The sequence below is a fragment of the Notothenia coriiceps genome, unplaced genomic scaffold (assembly GCF_000735185.1).
Source record: "Notothenia coriiceps isolate Sejong01 unplaced genomic scaffold, NC01 NC01_scaffold00000339, whole genome shotgun sequence".
In the NCBI taxonomy this organism is placed as follows: domain Eukaryota; kingdom Metazoa; phylum Chordata; class Actinopteri; order Perciformes; family Nototheniidae; genus Notothenia; species Notothenia coriiceps.
The window spans coordinates 9267609-9281271 of NW_011333040.1; the positions used below are offsets into that span (position 1 = coordinate 9267609).

The following is a 13663-nucleotide window of genomic DNA, read 5'->3' on the forward strand; positions in this document are numbered from 1 at the left end:
GCGTGCGTGCGTGCGTGCGTGCGTGCGTGCGTGCGTGTGTGCGTGCGTGTGTGTGTGTGTGTGTGTGTGTGTGTGTATGTGTGTGCGTGTGCGTGTGCGTGTGCGTGTGCGTGTGTTAGCATTAGCAAGTGTTCGTGTGTGTGTATTTTCCCCATAAGGCAAGACCCGCCCAACTCTGTCTCTGATTGGCTTACCCTGAAATGTTACCCCGCGTTAACCAATCATCACTCCTCTCTGGTTACTTTCACTTTTCCATGGTACTGTGAGAGGACATCACTGTATTCGCCTGTAAATTACATCTGCAGAGTGTTTCGGTTCAGTTGGATCACATAATGTAACGCAGTAACGCACCCATTTCAATCACAGTCACTATAACGGCGTTACTTAATGGGAATAGGTAACTAGTAACGCTATTAGTTACCGCAAAAAGTAGTTGCGTTACAGTAACACGTTACTTCGTAACGCGTTAGTCCCAACACTGGATATGATGAAGCTAACTTAATCTCCTACAATCATGGGATTTATCTTACAGTAAGACAGAGAATGTAAGTGTGCACCCACATGCACTATTTTTGTTTTTATAATGCTGTTGTAAATACTCCTGTTGTCTGCTGTGTTAAGACTCAAGTCATGTTTGTGATGCCCATTCAGGACCTTCAGGGTCCTTTTTAACAGAAGACCGTTGCTAGAAGCTGCAGCTAGACTGCAGAAGTATTCGTTTTTTGTTTTTGAGGATGGAACAATTTCACACACAGATATAGGGAGGCTAGACCTATTGATTTATTAAGGTTTATAATTGAATGTCAAGACAAAGAAGAAGAAGAAAAAGATGGCTGAACCGTTCAGTGTCAATGGAGATGGAGGTTATAAATCTCCAAAATCATGTTCAGCTTAAGTCTCAGCAAAACTCACAACATTTCTGGAACCTTGTAGACCCAGAAAACTATAAGAACATTCACCAAGCAGCACTGAACATGTCTGCTTTATTTGGTTCTGTTCTACATACCTTTGTGAAGCAGCTTTTTCTGACATGAATGTCATGAAATCTAAATACAGAACAAGAATGAGTGATGAACATTTAATTACTTATTTGACACATGTGCCATAAGATGCTTGTAAGGTGGTGATTAAGGACACGTAGGTGAATTCTCAGTGATGTACTTACTATGTGGGCCATAATAATATGTGAGAAAATGTTGTTTTCTTGGACCTTGATGTGAAGTTAAGATTTGTGATAAGCTTTAGGTATTGCAATTTCACACGTGTACAAAAGTAGCTTAATTCAACTGATGAGGGCTATACCAATATATATACTACGTGAATAAATGGAAGCGATGTGATGCAAGTAGCTCTTGGCCACTTGCATTTTTTCAAAGTAGCTCTCAGATGAAGAAAGGTTGGACACCCCTGCTTTAGGACAATAATTTGCATTTTGGGTTTTGGAGGATACATATCACAAATTAAAATCAAACTGAAATGTAGCCTTATCTGGGACAGCAAGATGTGATTTGTGCACATGTAGGTCTGATATTTTAACAATCAACAGCCACGATAAACACAAAGCAAATGTCTCTTTAGCGAGTGGGCAGAAGGGATTTGTCTAAATCGGGTAACGGGCAATGTGCCCTCTTACTTTCAGCGTGCGATTTTAAAGTGATGTCAAAAACTGTATAATTACTCAAAAATGTGCCAAATAGAATGTTAGACCCAAAGACAGCTTTGTTTTACGGCGCTCCGACGTAGCATTGTTGTTCACATCATCAGCTTGTATACGGGCGTCTGTTTAGGAGAATTTATATATCTTGTATAGAAGACCAGCGCCACAGTATTACCCTCATTATATTTTTCTAGAAAAAGCCCCTGGGCTGTATTCATTTCTATTTGTTTTGTTTATCAATTAAACAGCCTTGGTATCACGAGGAAGAGAAAGAGGGATTTGAGGTGATTTCATCTGTTTACAATCAATGAAATCCAGGATCCGTTCCCACAGTGCTGAAGACATACGCAGACAACCATCCACCCACACATCGGACTGCACAAACACACAAACACAGGTACAAAGTGGAGACGGCAGCCTAACTACACCAGCAAACACACAACGAGGAAGGAGCATTAGGATTCTGAGCGTTGGCAACCAGCAGAAAGATACGAGGTAAAAAGCCTGAGAAAAGGATTGAGCTTAACACTGAGGGCGAGCTCTCTTTCTCCATCACTCAACAGTCCTGTTCCTGCAGCAGCTTCATATCTGCTTTATTTTGTTCTCCAAACTTTTCTCAGTAAATAACTTATAAGTTGAAAGTGTGGTTCGAGTACACCAGAGAGAATAGGGGATAACAAGAGAGAGAAGAAAAGCCCAATAGAAACACTGGAGCTGCAGAGAAACAGCTTTTTTTTTGGCAATTATGTTGTTCTTTGCAGACAAGCTGGCTAAACGCTCCAAGAGTCCTCCCCGGGCATCATGGGAGAAGTCTAATCTGATCTGGAGGAAACATTTAGCCAGAGTTATGGCTGCTCAGAAGAGATTTACAGAGAGATTTAATACAAGAGTTTCACTTCCTGTATCCGCAAGAGCCCCTTAAATGTTTTATCAGTCATGTTTCATAAATAATGCAAAGTTGTCTCTTTTGTGGGTATTTACTTTCTTACTCTACTGCTTTAATTAAACATGCCATTTTGGAATATAAAAAGGCAACTAAATAAGTTTAGAAATCACATAAAAACACCTTTCTATCTATCTCTCACAAGCCTCCATTAAGCAGATCAATGAGAGCCCACACACACACAAAATAATGATGTCTTTGATCACAGAAAGACACGGAGCGGTGTGTGTAAATCCTCCAGAAATAGCTGCATTGTGACAGTCAATCAGAAAACAATCACAGAAGAAGACAGAGACACACATGCTCTTCTTCTCCGAGAATAAACCCTTTATCTCGTGATCAATCGGAGAAACAACAAAGCGGATCGATACCATTGATGTGGATGACAGCATCACATGAATAGCGGGGCCTTCTCAGCAACCAGAGCCAAATTAGGCTTGTTTGATTTGATCTCATATAAAGCCTGCTTTCTCTCCTCTGAGAAAAGACTAATGGTGTGTTTTTAAATCGGTCTTCCCATGACAGGAGAGCTGATACTGGGATCTGAGCGGGTGTCAGACCACACCGAGGGCAGGGATACGTGCTGCGAGAACTAAGACGTGTTGGCAGCGAATATAAAAACACAGTCTCCTGACGTTCCCGTAGGACTTCAGAGCGAACACAACCTGCGTTTGGTTTCCTGCCACCTTGTTAGCTTGTTAAGATATGGTCAAATAAAACTGCAGGTGGAAACCAGCAGTGTGTCAGTGTGTAGAGACTTCTAGCAGCATCATAGCATCAAGGTGGTTAGCCTGGTATAGCCACAAAGCTAGGAAGAGTTGAAGAATCTACATTTGTATTAATAAAATGCCTTCTTAGATATTCATAAGTTTTTCAGTACAACTTTTAGTACTTTATAAACTGAACTGAAAATGTTGATCTCCATGATGTAACTACAGATGTAAAAGTACAAAATAAACTGGACTTAAACTCATACTGTTCATTTTACACCTTTATTTAATTCAATATTCCATTCCTCACACACTTAATGTATATAATATCCTGCTTTATATTTTGTTTACTGTAATTATTGGGATTTCAACGTGTATATTTTCTACTTTTTTTATTGCCGTTTTATTTCTATTTTGAGATGTTTACATTTTAGAATTGTTTTTTTCTACTCTTAATTCCTCTTATGTGTTGTGTTTTATGCTGCTGCAACGCAAACATTTCCCAAATTGGGATCAATAAAGTACATCTTATCCTGTTTTATCTTATACAAAAATGGCAGTAAATGTTGGTTACTGTAAGCAAACAATAAATTGGACAGTCCAATGCAAATATGTGAGAGAAAAAAAGCTACTGCTTCAATTTGCTCTCATCCTTATTTGTATTTCAACAATTGATACATGTTTTTGACAAAGGAAAGGTCAAATACACAAGGTACGCTAACTGGCCGGCACCAACTGGTAGACAGACACAGTTAGCATAGCTGGTGAACATTGTGGAGCATTAGGCAGCTATAAAGTCAGATTGTTTCCTAGAGGCGATGGTGGAGACCAAAAGAGAGCAAATAGGAGAGCGTGTAATGTAATTTCCTTCGCTGGGTGGTCTGATACACGACTCCAAATCAATGTTTATGTTGCTCCATGCCTGTTGGATGAGTAAAGTTAGCTGTTAGCTGAGAATATTAAACGTAGATACACAGGACAATGCACGGTTTAAACTCATATTAATCCATCTCATATCCACATTTCCCAAACTAATAGTGGGGTATCTTTTGGGGAGTTTTTACTAGTTCATTAAAAGGTTTTAAGGACTCATTTGCTGTACAGATTGAAAAATCCCCTGAGCCAAATTTGTAGTTTGGGATATTGGGATATTTATTAATTAAAATGTGCTTTGATTTGATATCTGTGCACATTACAAATATTTTCAGCAACCTTAAAAGTAATGTGTTCATGTGACTTCCAACAGGGTGTAACACTACAGTCAGTATGTAAGCTTAAGTGTCAAACTGATTGATTGCCTGCCTGCCTGCCTGCCTGCCTGCCTGCCTGCCTGCCTGCCTGCCCTGCCCTACCCCCCCCTACCCCTCCCTTTGTGTTGTGACAACTCAGTCAAGGTTGATGCCATCAGTGCTCTTTTAAAGTATTCATTAGATTCACTGATCAAAAAGGTGTCAGTTTCCGTTGGTAAAGATAAGTAGACAAAGGGAAAAAGGCAGTGAGTGAGACTTCTCTTTTCAATCTGAGGGGGAATAATGTGTGTGTGTCAGTGAGTAGTGTGTGTTTTATGACACAGTGAGAGCAAAGGTCTGAGGTTCAATGATCAAAACATAACTCAAGCTCCCAAAGCACACGTACACAAAAAAGTATCAGATTTAGACACATTTTCCCGTTTGGATTAACCTGCAGTAACACTCGCTCTGTACTGTAACACACACATATTCACACACTCAGACCTGGCCAGTAGAGCTAATCTTCTTAGCAATCACAAGGTTTGACCGTTGAAAGAGAACAAAGTTCAAATCGTCAACAACAACAGTGGGGGCATTTCTGCCAATGAGAGAGAGGGACGGGAGCAAAAGAAAGACAGAAACTCACAGTACCTGCTTTACCTCTGGATTACACCCGCCATTTCTCCCAGAGGAATTATTCTGTGGATTATCTCACTTCCTTCACCGGTGAAACCTGATGTGACACCCTGACGCTGACTCAGTTTTAAAACTTTTGGGTCTTGAAGTTATGTGACAGCCATCGCAAATATGTCACCTTTGACCTCCACTTAATTCCTGGCTCTGATACAATTTCATTTGAGTACCGACAGCTGCCAGGACAACTATGTGTTAGCTCACTGATAACATTTGGCAGCCATCTGTAACTCATTACCATCTGCATCCCTTCAAACCTGTCTCTGGGGAACCTGAAACTGTAAGTTGATCTTTTGATTTATACTAATAACCGTCTATGCTGTGTTCACAAAAGTTTTCTGTGAATGTAGCTGCTTGTTTTGGGGTACTCTGAGCTGTGTTTTCCTTTTGTGTTTCCATTCAAACAAAGGAAATGACACACATGACTTGACCATCAGCCAAAACAGATAGGATTGAAATTATTAGCTTGATTAATGATTAATTTTTAACTCAGAATGTTTTAATTTACCATATATGGACACATTGAACTGATCTGCATGCTAATGTTAGCGAACATCGAAACAAAGAATGTAAATGCATTCTTTAAAATGTCTCATACCGCATTTTCCATTGAAAATAACTTTACATCATGTGTCACCACTATTGAAAACAGAATGGTAATTGTATGATGAATGTGCATATACAAAAACTACATTATTTTCTCCATCTCACTTTAAATTGTAAATACATTTGGGATTTTCAAAAAAACAATGGGCAGCCTGCAAGAGCTCTGACTTTTTTCCTTATTTAACAATTAGTGTTAAAATGCTGAAATTACTCAAATTGATTGAAGTACACTCAAAAGGATTTGGTTTGTTTAACTTAATTAACTCTTGCTACAGTACATTCTTACAAATACTATAAGGTACTTTGAAGGAGGTACTACCATGTTACCAACTCTACTAATAACTACATTGTATGTCAACATGAAGGAAAGACCTCATCCAATTTAAGTTTTTACATGATATTAGAACAACTGTAGTATATGACCTAAAAGTCTAAGAAACGTTGACTTACTGTACTTGCTATTAAAACTAAGTCTTATATGTGAGAGAATTGGACTTTCAAAGCATTTAATCCTTTTTTTAACCTTGATGTCATTTGGTGCTCCCATTTCTTAATGAATGCGTAAGTGTCAATCTGATTGTCATAGAATCACATTAGTCTGGCACCCTCTTTTAAAATGTTTCCTCCCATGAAGCAGCAGCATGGAGGTGCTGAGCGGCCCCTGGGCTGATTTGGCTCTGCTCCTTCGACAGACCATGGTGCAGACAGACAGAGAGACAGACAGCTTCTTCCCTCTCTGGCTGTTTGGTCTGCTGCTGTTCCTGTCTGTCTGCCTAATGCTGCTGCAACTGATCGTCTACCTCAGCTGGAAGATCAGACAGGGTAGGCAACGTCATTAACTTTAAATGTCTAGGTCATGTCCACACATCTCTTGCTGATGTTACATTTACCATGGTGCTGTGTAACTAAATGGACGTGTCTTTCTCCGGGGCTACGCTAACTATAAATAAACGCATCAACACATTGAAAGGATTTCTAGATAAAAGAGTACTCCAAAGAGGAGGTTTTATCACTAAAACTACCACTGTCAGTCCAGTGTCACGCACATATTTTTATTCATACCAGTATCTACAGAAAAGTAATACATGAATTGCACCATACTTTCTGCAAATGCACTCGTACACTATGTCTTTTTAACAATACCCGACGGCTCATGTCATGTAGAAAAATTTCTTGAGGCCCTGAAAACAAGCTACACTCTAAATAATGAAAAAGATCCAAAATAGGCTGCAAGAAGAAGAAAAACCACTTGGCAAAATGACATTTATATGATGAAACTAAGTGTGATTGAGGACCAGGTCACTGATTTGATTATCTATAGTGGCCTATTTGTTTGTGTGTTTACATGTGAATGTGTGAAAGATACAGTGTGTGTTAATGAGGGTCAGAGCATCAAAGCGTGGAAACATTGCTGCAATGGCTTCTCTTTCATCTCTGTGTGTGTGTGTGTGTGTGTGTGTGTGTGTGTGTGTGTGTGTGTGTGTGTGTGTGTGTGTGTGTGTGTGTGTGTGTTCTGATAACAAGCGTTGTTTTGATAAGTGAACTTGACCCCTTTGGGCTTTGCTTTGACACAACGTTCAGGCACTCAGTCATCAACACATCCAGTAAAGGTTATAGGTCTACCGAAATCATCCTCTCCCACTACCACAGACAGGATATATGAAAGTAAAGATTTCTTTTATTGAGATTTTCACTAGATAAGCCTCAAATTCTGTTTAAAAAAGGACTGCAGCCTTAAGTCAGCTCACAGTTTGCCCTGATGTATACTGTGTGCAGCCATCTATATAAAGAAGATGTGTTCATCAATTTCTTGGTGAGGCATAATACAAGTGCTGGCATTTTATTTAGTGACCTGTTTTTAAAGATTAATTTCTCCTATGGCCATGTAGTAAAACTAGGAAGTGTGTCTGTGTTTGTAGTTTTCTGTTCATCAACTGCTGTTTATTCTCAGGCAAATTATAATCAATTAAGACTAGTGTTATTTTACACTAGGGGTTTACGACTTTCTCTTCAAGCCTTTAGTATTAACTGACTTTATAGGAAACATGGCTGCATCTGTCGTCCAGTCATTAAATCACCATAAGATAGAGCCTAAAGCTGCATTTCAGGATGTTAATTGATGCGTTAAATAGCACATTAATGCAATTTAACTATACACTTACTCAGTAATATGGTGGTCCTCCTAGCTCCCTCTGCCCGGTTAATTTTTACAAGGAGACGTCCATCTTCAACAATCCAAAGGGGAAACTCTGCAACACAGTTAACACCTTTTTACAACTTTCTAATACTACAGGTATTTTTTCAGAAACAGGAATTGAACAACATAATGTTAGTTGATAATGTAAGCTCCAAAATGTATAAAACAATGAGTTGAAAACATTTTTTACGTTTTCCGAGCTAGCCTAGCTGTAAGCAATAGCTAAGCTAACTTAATAACGCTAGCTAAGTGGATTTCTGATATCAAAGCAGCAGTATAGCCTATTAAAGTTAGCTAGCACACATTTCTAGGGTAGCTTATGAATGGGAAAAAACGATATATATTAAAATGTTCATAATGGTAAGTTTGGAAGTTGATTTTCACAATGTTTTCATTAACTTTTGACACACCTGTGCGTGATGAGGACGAATCGAGTGATTAACACTGCGCATGCGCACAGTGGACAGTTTTCAAAACTCGTTTCCTTCATGAAACACATAAAATCAAGGATTGGCAAACCTACAAGATGACTGAATTTTTTATTTGACGATGATAACATAAATTGTTAGTTCATTATTAATTTTGCAAAGTTTCAAACAGTAACAAGCAATATATCAAAGGAAAAGGGTATGAAACATAGTGTAGGCCTATGACTAGAGGTAAATACCTCCATTTCTCCTGTGTAACCACATCTATGCAAGAAAAAACATGTATGAGGACTATTATCCGTCTGTTTTGTATTATGTCCTTGATTTTATGTTTCAAAGAGTGCTCAAGTTTGTTCTCCTACTATTTCCCAGTTGAGGAGGATGTGGTGGTGGAAAACAGAAGCGCCATCTACCGGCAGATGAACAGGAGTGCAGACCGGAGCAAGAGGAGTGTTGGGTAGCACTCAGCTGTCAGCAGCACACACACACACACACACATTTTCTTCACCAACCACACTGAAAACAGAAGCATAAACCTTCTGAAATCATCACTTTTCTGTCAGATTGCACGGACATCTCTACAAATCAGTGTGATAATAAATATCAACTCAATCAGGAAGAGACTTTATCTCAGCCATCATAAAAGTGCCTTAAGATGATGAATGTTGAAGCGTCTAAAGAAAAACCATTTACTCTGAAAAAAGATTTGATAATGACGACAGTTCTTTTAAACTTCATGGTAATCTTGAATATTACCTTTTCTGTCATTGTTATGAAGCTAAAAGCATCATAAAGCTGTATTTTTCTTTAAAGCTGGGAGAAAGTTTGAGAAACTGTTGAAAAGATAATTTGTTTGTATTACTGTACCTTTGTTTCATTATTAGAATACCTCAACCGAGAAAACTAGTTTTATGATAATTAGCATACAGGATTTACATTTTATACAACAAATCAACCTATGAAAGAATAAAAAATGATGTGACCAACAGATTTCAGAGTATAACAATCCTTTATTTAAACAGTGTTACACAGGGGAGGAGTGGCTGTGCGTGGGGGACACAAGACAATAAGCTGCTAGATAGAAAAACCCTTCTGATGATCATTGGTTGGCTAAAGAGAGAACAATGAGGCAGCTGTGGTTGGTTTTCCAAAGTGTTTTTTGTTTTATACAAAGTTTTTCTTTTGAGTTTTTAAGTCATTGAAATTCAAAATGATGCTGGTTTTATTGGTCATTGAAATGGTCAAATCTGTGGTACAAAGCATGAGATAATAATCTACTTCATCAGCCTCATACAAGAAAACAACAACATACTGTCTTTTGATTATATATTATTAATACCATCTCTTTCTGTTATTAATGTTACCATGTTTGTATGGAGCTGCCACTGTAACTAATAACTTTCACCAGTTTGTCTATACTGTGTTTAATGTTAATAAAGTTACTTATAGAAACGCGTTCATTTGAGACAATTCTTTAATGAACCAAATAAAATGTCCACATTTTGGAAAACCAGACCCCACAGCCCACCCAAAGCCCCTGTGATTGGTTAAAAGAGCCCAGACCCCCAAAAGAGGTTAAACCCGGGGCTAGAAGTACAAAAAATAAATGGTGGCTTGTAGTGGTGTGTTCCTTCAATGTCAAAAACACTGAGACAATATTACAAATATCAGAGAGGGCGCCATTACATCCCAACTACATCAATTTCACAGAGATAAGACAATGAGCAAATCTACAAATATAGCTGTTGTGATACAAGCAATTCCTTTTTCAAAGTGTGACTTTCCTTTGGATAGCGAAAGTTCCAAAGCTGCCTAGCGTTTCATGGTTGTTTTTAGAAAAGGTTTTTCTGCTGCTTTGTGGCGTTAGGGGGTTAAAGGTTGAAGCTTCCCCCTCACCTGGAACCGAATTTAACGGCATAGAAAAGGTCAGACCATTGTGTCCCCATAGAAAGCCCAGGCAGTCATTACCACTCAATCAAGTGGTACATGGAGAATGTGTTTTAATATTTCCTAACGATAAAAGTCTCTAATTCAAAATGCCTCTATGTCCAGTTAGTCGGGAAGTGTTTTCAAATTAATCTGTGGCACTAAAAACGTGTACATTTCAGGACAATTTGTTTTTCCGCAGCTTACAATGAAAATCTTTGTCGACCCCTTGCTCTATCACATTTAATGCCACCAATATTTACACAGTCACATTTTTGTGGAATATTTGCGGTAAAATGACACCAAACACTGAATAAAACATCATGAGATTCAAGGGGTTTCAAGAGCACTTCAAACAGTCTGATACGTTTCCCTTTAAGCAGCATTTTACTTTTTGGTTGTAACTGTCTGATTGTAGTGTACTGGCAACTGATTGTAAAATAGGTCAGGAACATATCAAAATCGCTTTAATGCTGAAGAATATTTTGGTTGCGGTGAATCAGTTACGACATAAGCCGCTGTCGAGAATCTTATCTCGACGTACTGTAGAATAATCTGTTATCTACACACTCTCAAACCAATCAAACACATTAGCCTTCCACCTAGTCTCGCTTAAGATACAAATATGTGAAGACATGCTCAATTAAATCCCAGATCTTATTTTATCAGGCAGGGTTGGTTGGCTTTTTATGAAACGAAGCTGGGAATGAGATGAAGTGCTGAACTATAATGACAAACTGCTGCAAATTAACAAAAGAGAAATCTGAATTTTGGACTGTTTATCAGTTTACTGTACGTCCTCTGTTTGGTACCTGTGCTTAATTTGCACATTTTGTATTAAACATTGTCCTAAAAGTATTCAAATAAAAATCATGAGTGAATAGCATGCCCTTGTCAGAGAGTAAAGGCCAATATGCTTTACATGTATTTTCCCAAAGTTGTTAGTTGGCACTGCGCAGCGCCACCTATCTCCCAATTATCTTTCAGTTTACTGGTCCTCTCTCCCAATCAAAAGACTGCTCCCTTGCTTCCCTGCGGCCCAATAGGAATGGCTAGTGTCGTACAATGGGCGGGTCCAGGGAGAGCATTTAGCTAACGAAAAGCTGCATCCGGCTAATAACCTTTATCTTTACTGTACAGAGAGTTGTATAGCTTTAAAGTCAGTTCATTTTCAGTCAATTTAGTAAAAGTGAATTCTTAAATACAGTAAAACTTACAAATATATCACAAGGAAGTAATTCAACCTGTCTGGTGTCACGTTTAATACATTTTCCTTTTCTTTCCCGTCCACAGTGAAAGGCAAAATGTAAATTCTCTTCTTAGATTTAAGTGGATTTAACTGAAAATGAACTCACTCAGCAGCCAGTCAACACACAAGGAATGTGGATGAATAACAACTATACTTACAGAAAAAAAAGACACAATCATAAAAATTTGAAACAAAATGTTGTTGATTTGTTTTTACTATGATAGATTAAGTTACAGCTCCCTACTTTTTTCTTTTCATAATTGTTAGTGATTAGTCATTTGACTGTGAAAGGGATTTTATGAGTAAGACTGTTTGATTTTGTTGAAAAACGAGCAGTTCTTACTTGTTATTGTTAAATATTTAAGTACTTTGTTACATTGTGTTCCGCTCCATTTACACCAGTCAGTGAGGGAGGGAGCTGTAATTTAAAACAAAACTTTTTTTTTACTTTTTTCTAAGGAATGCACCAATTCCAATTTTCCACTGCTGATACAGTAAAAGAAAAGCACAAAGCTTTAGCGTCATATTTATTCCTTTTTATAAAAAAAAAAATGATAAAGATATTTGTGATTGTCAGTACCTCTACATCTGAAAAAAAACTGGAATATATATTTTGACTATTGAGAAATAATCAATGCGTTGACTCATTTTTTGGTTATCGGTGCATCCCTTCAGTTTTTGAGTTTGAAATACATGACAGACACACTACCTCTCTTTTTGTAAAACAGTTAAAGAAAAAAACACTATTAAAAAAAATTAAAACACGCTACAAATGTTAATCTAACAAAGTGGTTCTTTTTTTTGTTCCCTCGGAAGATGTCATTTTTTTTTAGTTTTTTCTCGTTTGGGAGTGAGGGATTCAGATGCACCTCAGAAATGTAAGAACGATGGACAGGGAAGACGTGAGCGACTTTTCTCCGTTTGTCTCCTTTCTGTTTCTCCAGCTCTCCTCCTCCTCCTCCTCCTCCTCCTCCTCTTCAGTCAGTCAGGGTTGTCGTAGGGTGATGAAGGTCGCTCGACGTCAGCGGAGGAAACAGTCACGATGGGTCCTTCAGCTCTGGGAACACAGAGGGGGGGGCAGTGAGCCGGGGTGGTGGGATGATGGCATTCAACATCAGTTTTCCCACTCAAAATATTTCCTTTGTGCTCCATCAGTCACTGCCTACCTTCCTTAAATGTACTATTCCTTTTTCTTTCAAATCTTTTCATGTTTCATGATGGCTTTATGCTTCATGTGTGAGATTATTTGTTCCTTCAGCTTTCGTAAATTAACCACTGTATGCACCCCACTGCTACGATTACATTGTATTTAGGTGACATATTAGATTAATCATTTATAAATGATTAATTAGCATTTTTTGTAATCTTTTTTCTCTTTCCCCCTAAATTTCTCTATTCGTATTTTTATTAATTTATTACTTCACATGTTTCAATATTTAATTCTCATGTGTTTTGTAAATAGATGCGTTTAACCAAAGTGACTTACAGCAGGTGCAATCAACAGTAAAGATACACAAAATCCTGAAAGGACATTTGCTTCAAATAAGCTTAATTATTTTAAAGTAAAAACATTTTTTGTTAGATTTGAATGACCAAGGTGCAGCGAAGACAGGTGAGTCTTAAATGTACAACAGAAAAAAATATATACCTTTTTCAGTCCTGATATAAATGGAAAGTTCACTGCAACATTTTCGAGCAACACAAAGACCTCCAGCACTTTCACCGTGAATAATAATAATAATAATAATGCCTTACTATTATTATTATTACCTGCGTTCAGTCAATCCTCCTCCTCAGCCAGCTCAGTTTCTTTATGAACCACCACTCTGGTAACAGACATGTCAGGATGCTGCTCTTTGGCCTCCTTAATGGCCTGGGCCAGTGCCTGCAGTACCGAGGGGTAACCACACAGAGGCAGCACCGGGCAGGGCGTGCAGTGGAGGAGGTGATGGGGGGGAGGGGAGGAGGAGGGAAAGGTGGAAAAACGATGGAGTTAAATGAAAAGTTAAATAAGAAGCATAAAGA

General features: G+C 38.2%; 1 protein-coding gene across 1 annotated transcript in view; it reads right to left on the reverse strand.

The window, feature by feature from the left end:
* Positions 1-9453: 9453 nt before the first annotated feature.
* Positions 9454-13663, reverse strand: part of LOC104950667 (band 4.1-like protein 2) — a 61052-nt gene continuing 56842 nt past the window's right edge. The window contains 2 exon segments of the mRNA XM_010777215.1: positions 9454-12695; positions 13409-13523. Of these exon segments, the coding sequence (XP_010775517.1) occupies positions 13419-13523 (105 nt within the window). The 3' untranslated portion in view covers positions 9454-12695; positions 13409-13418.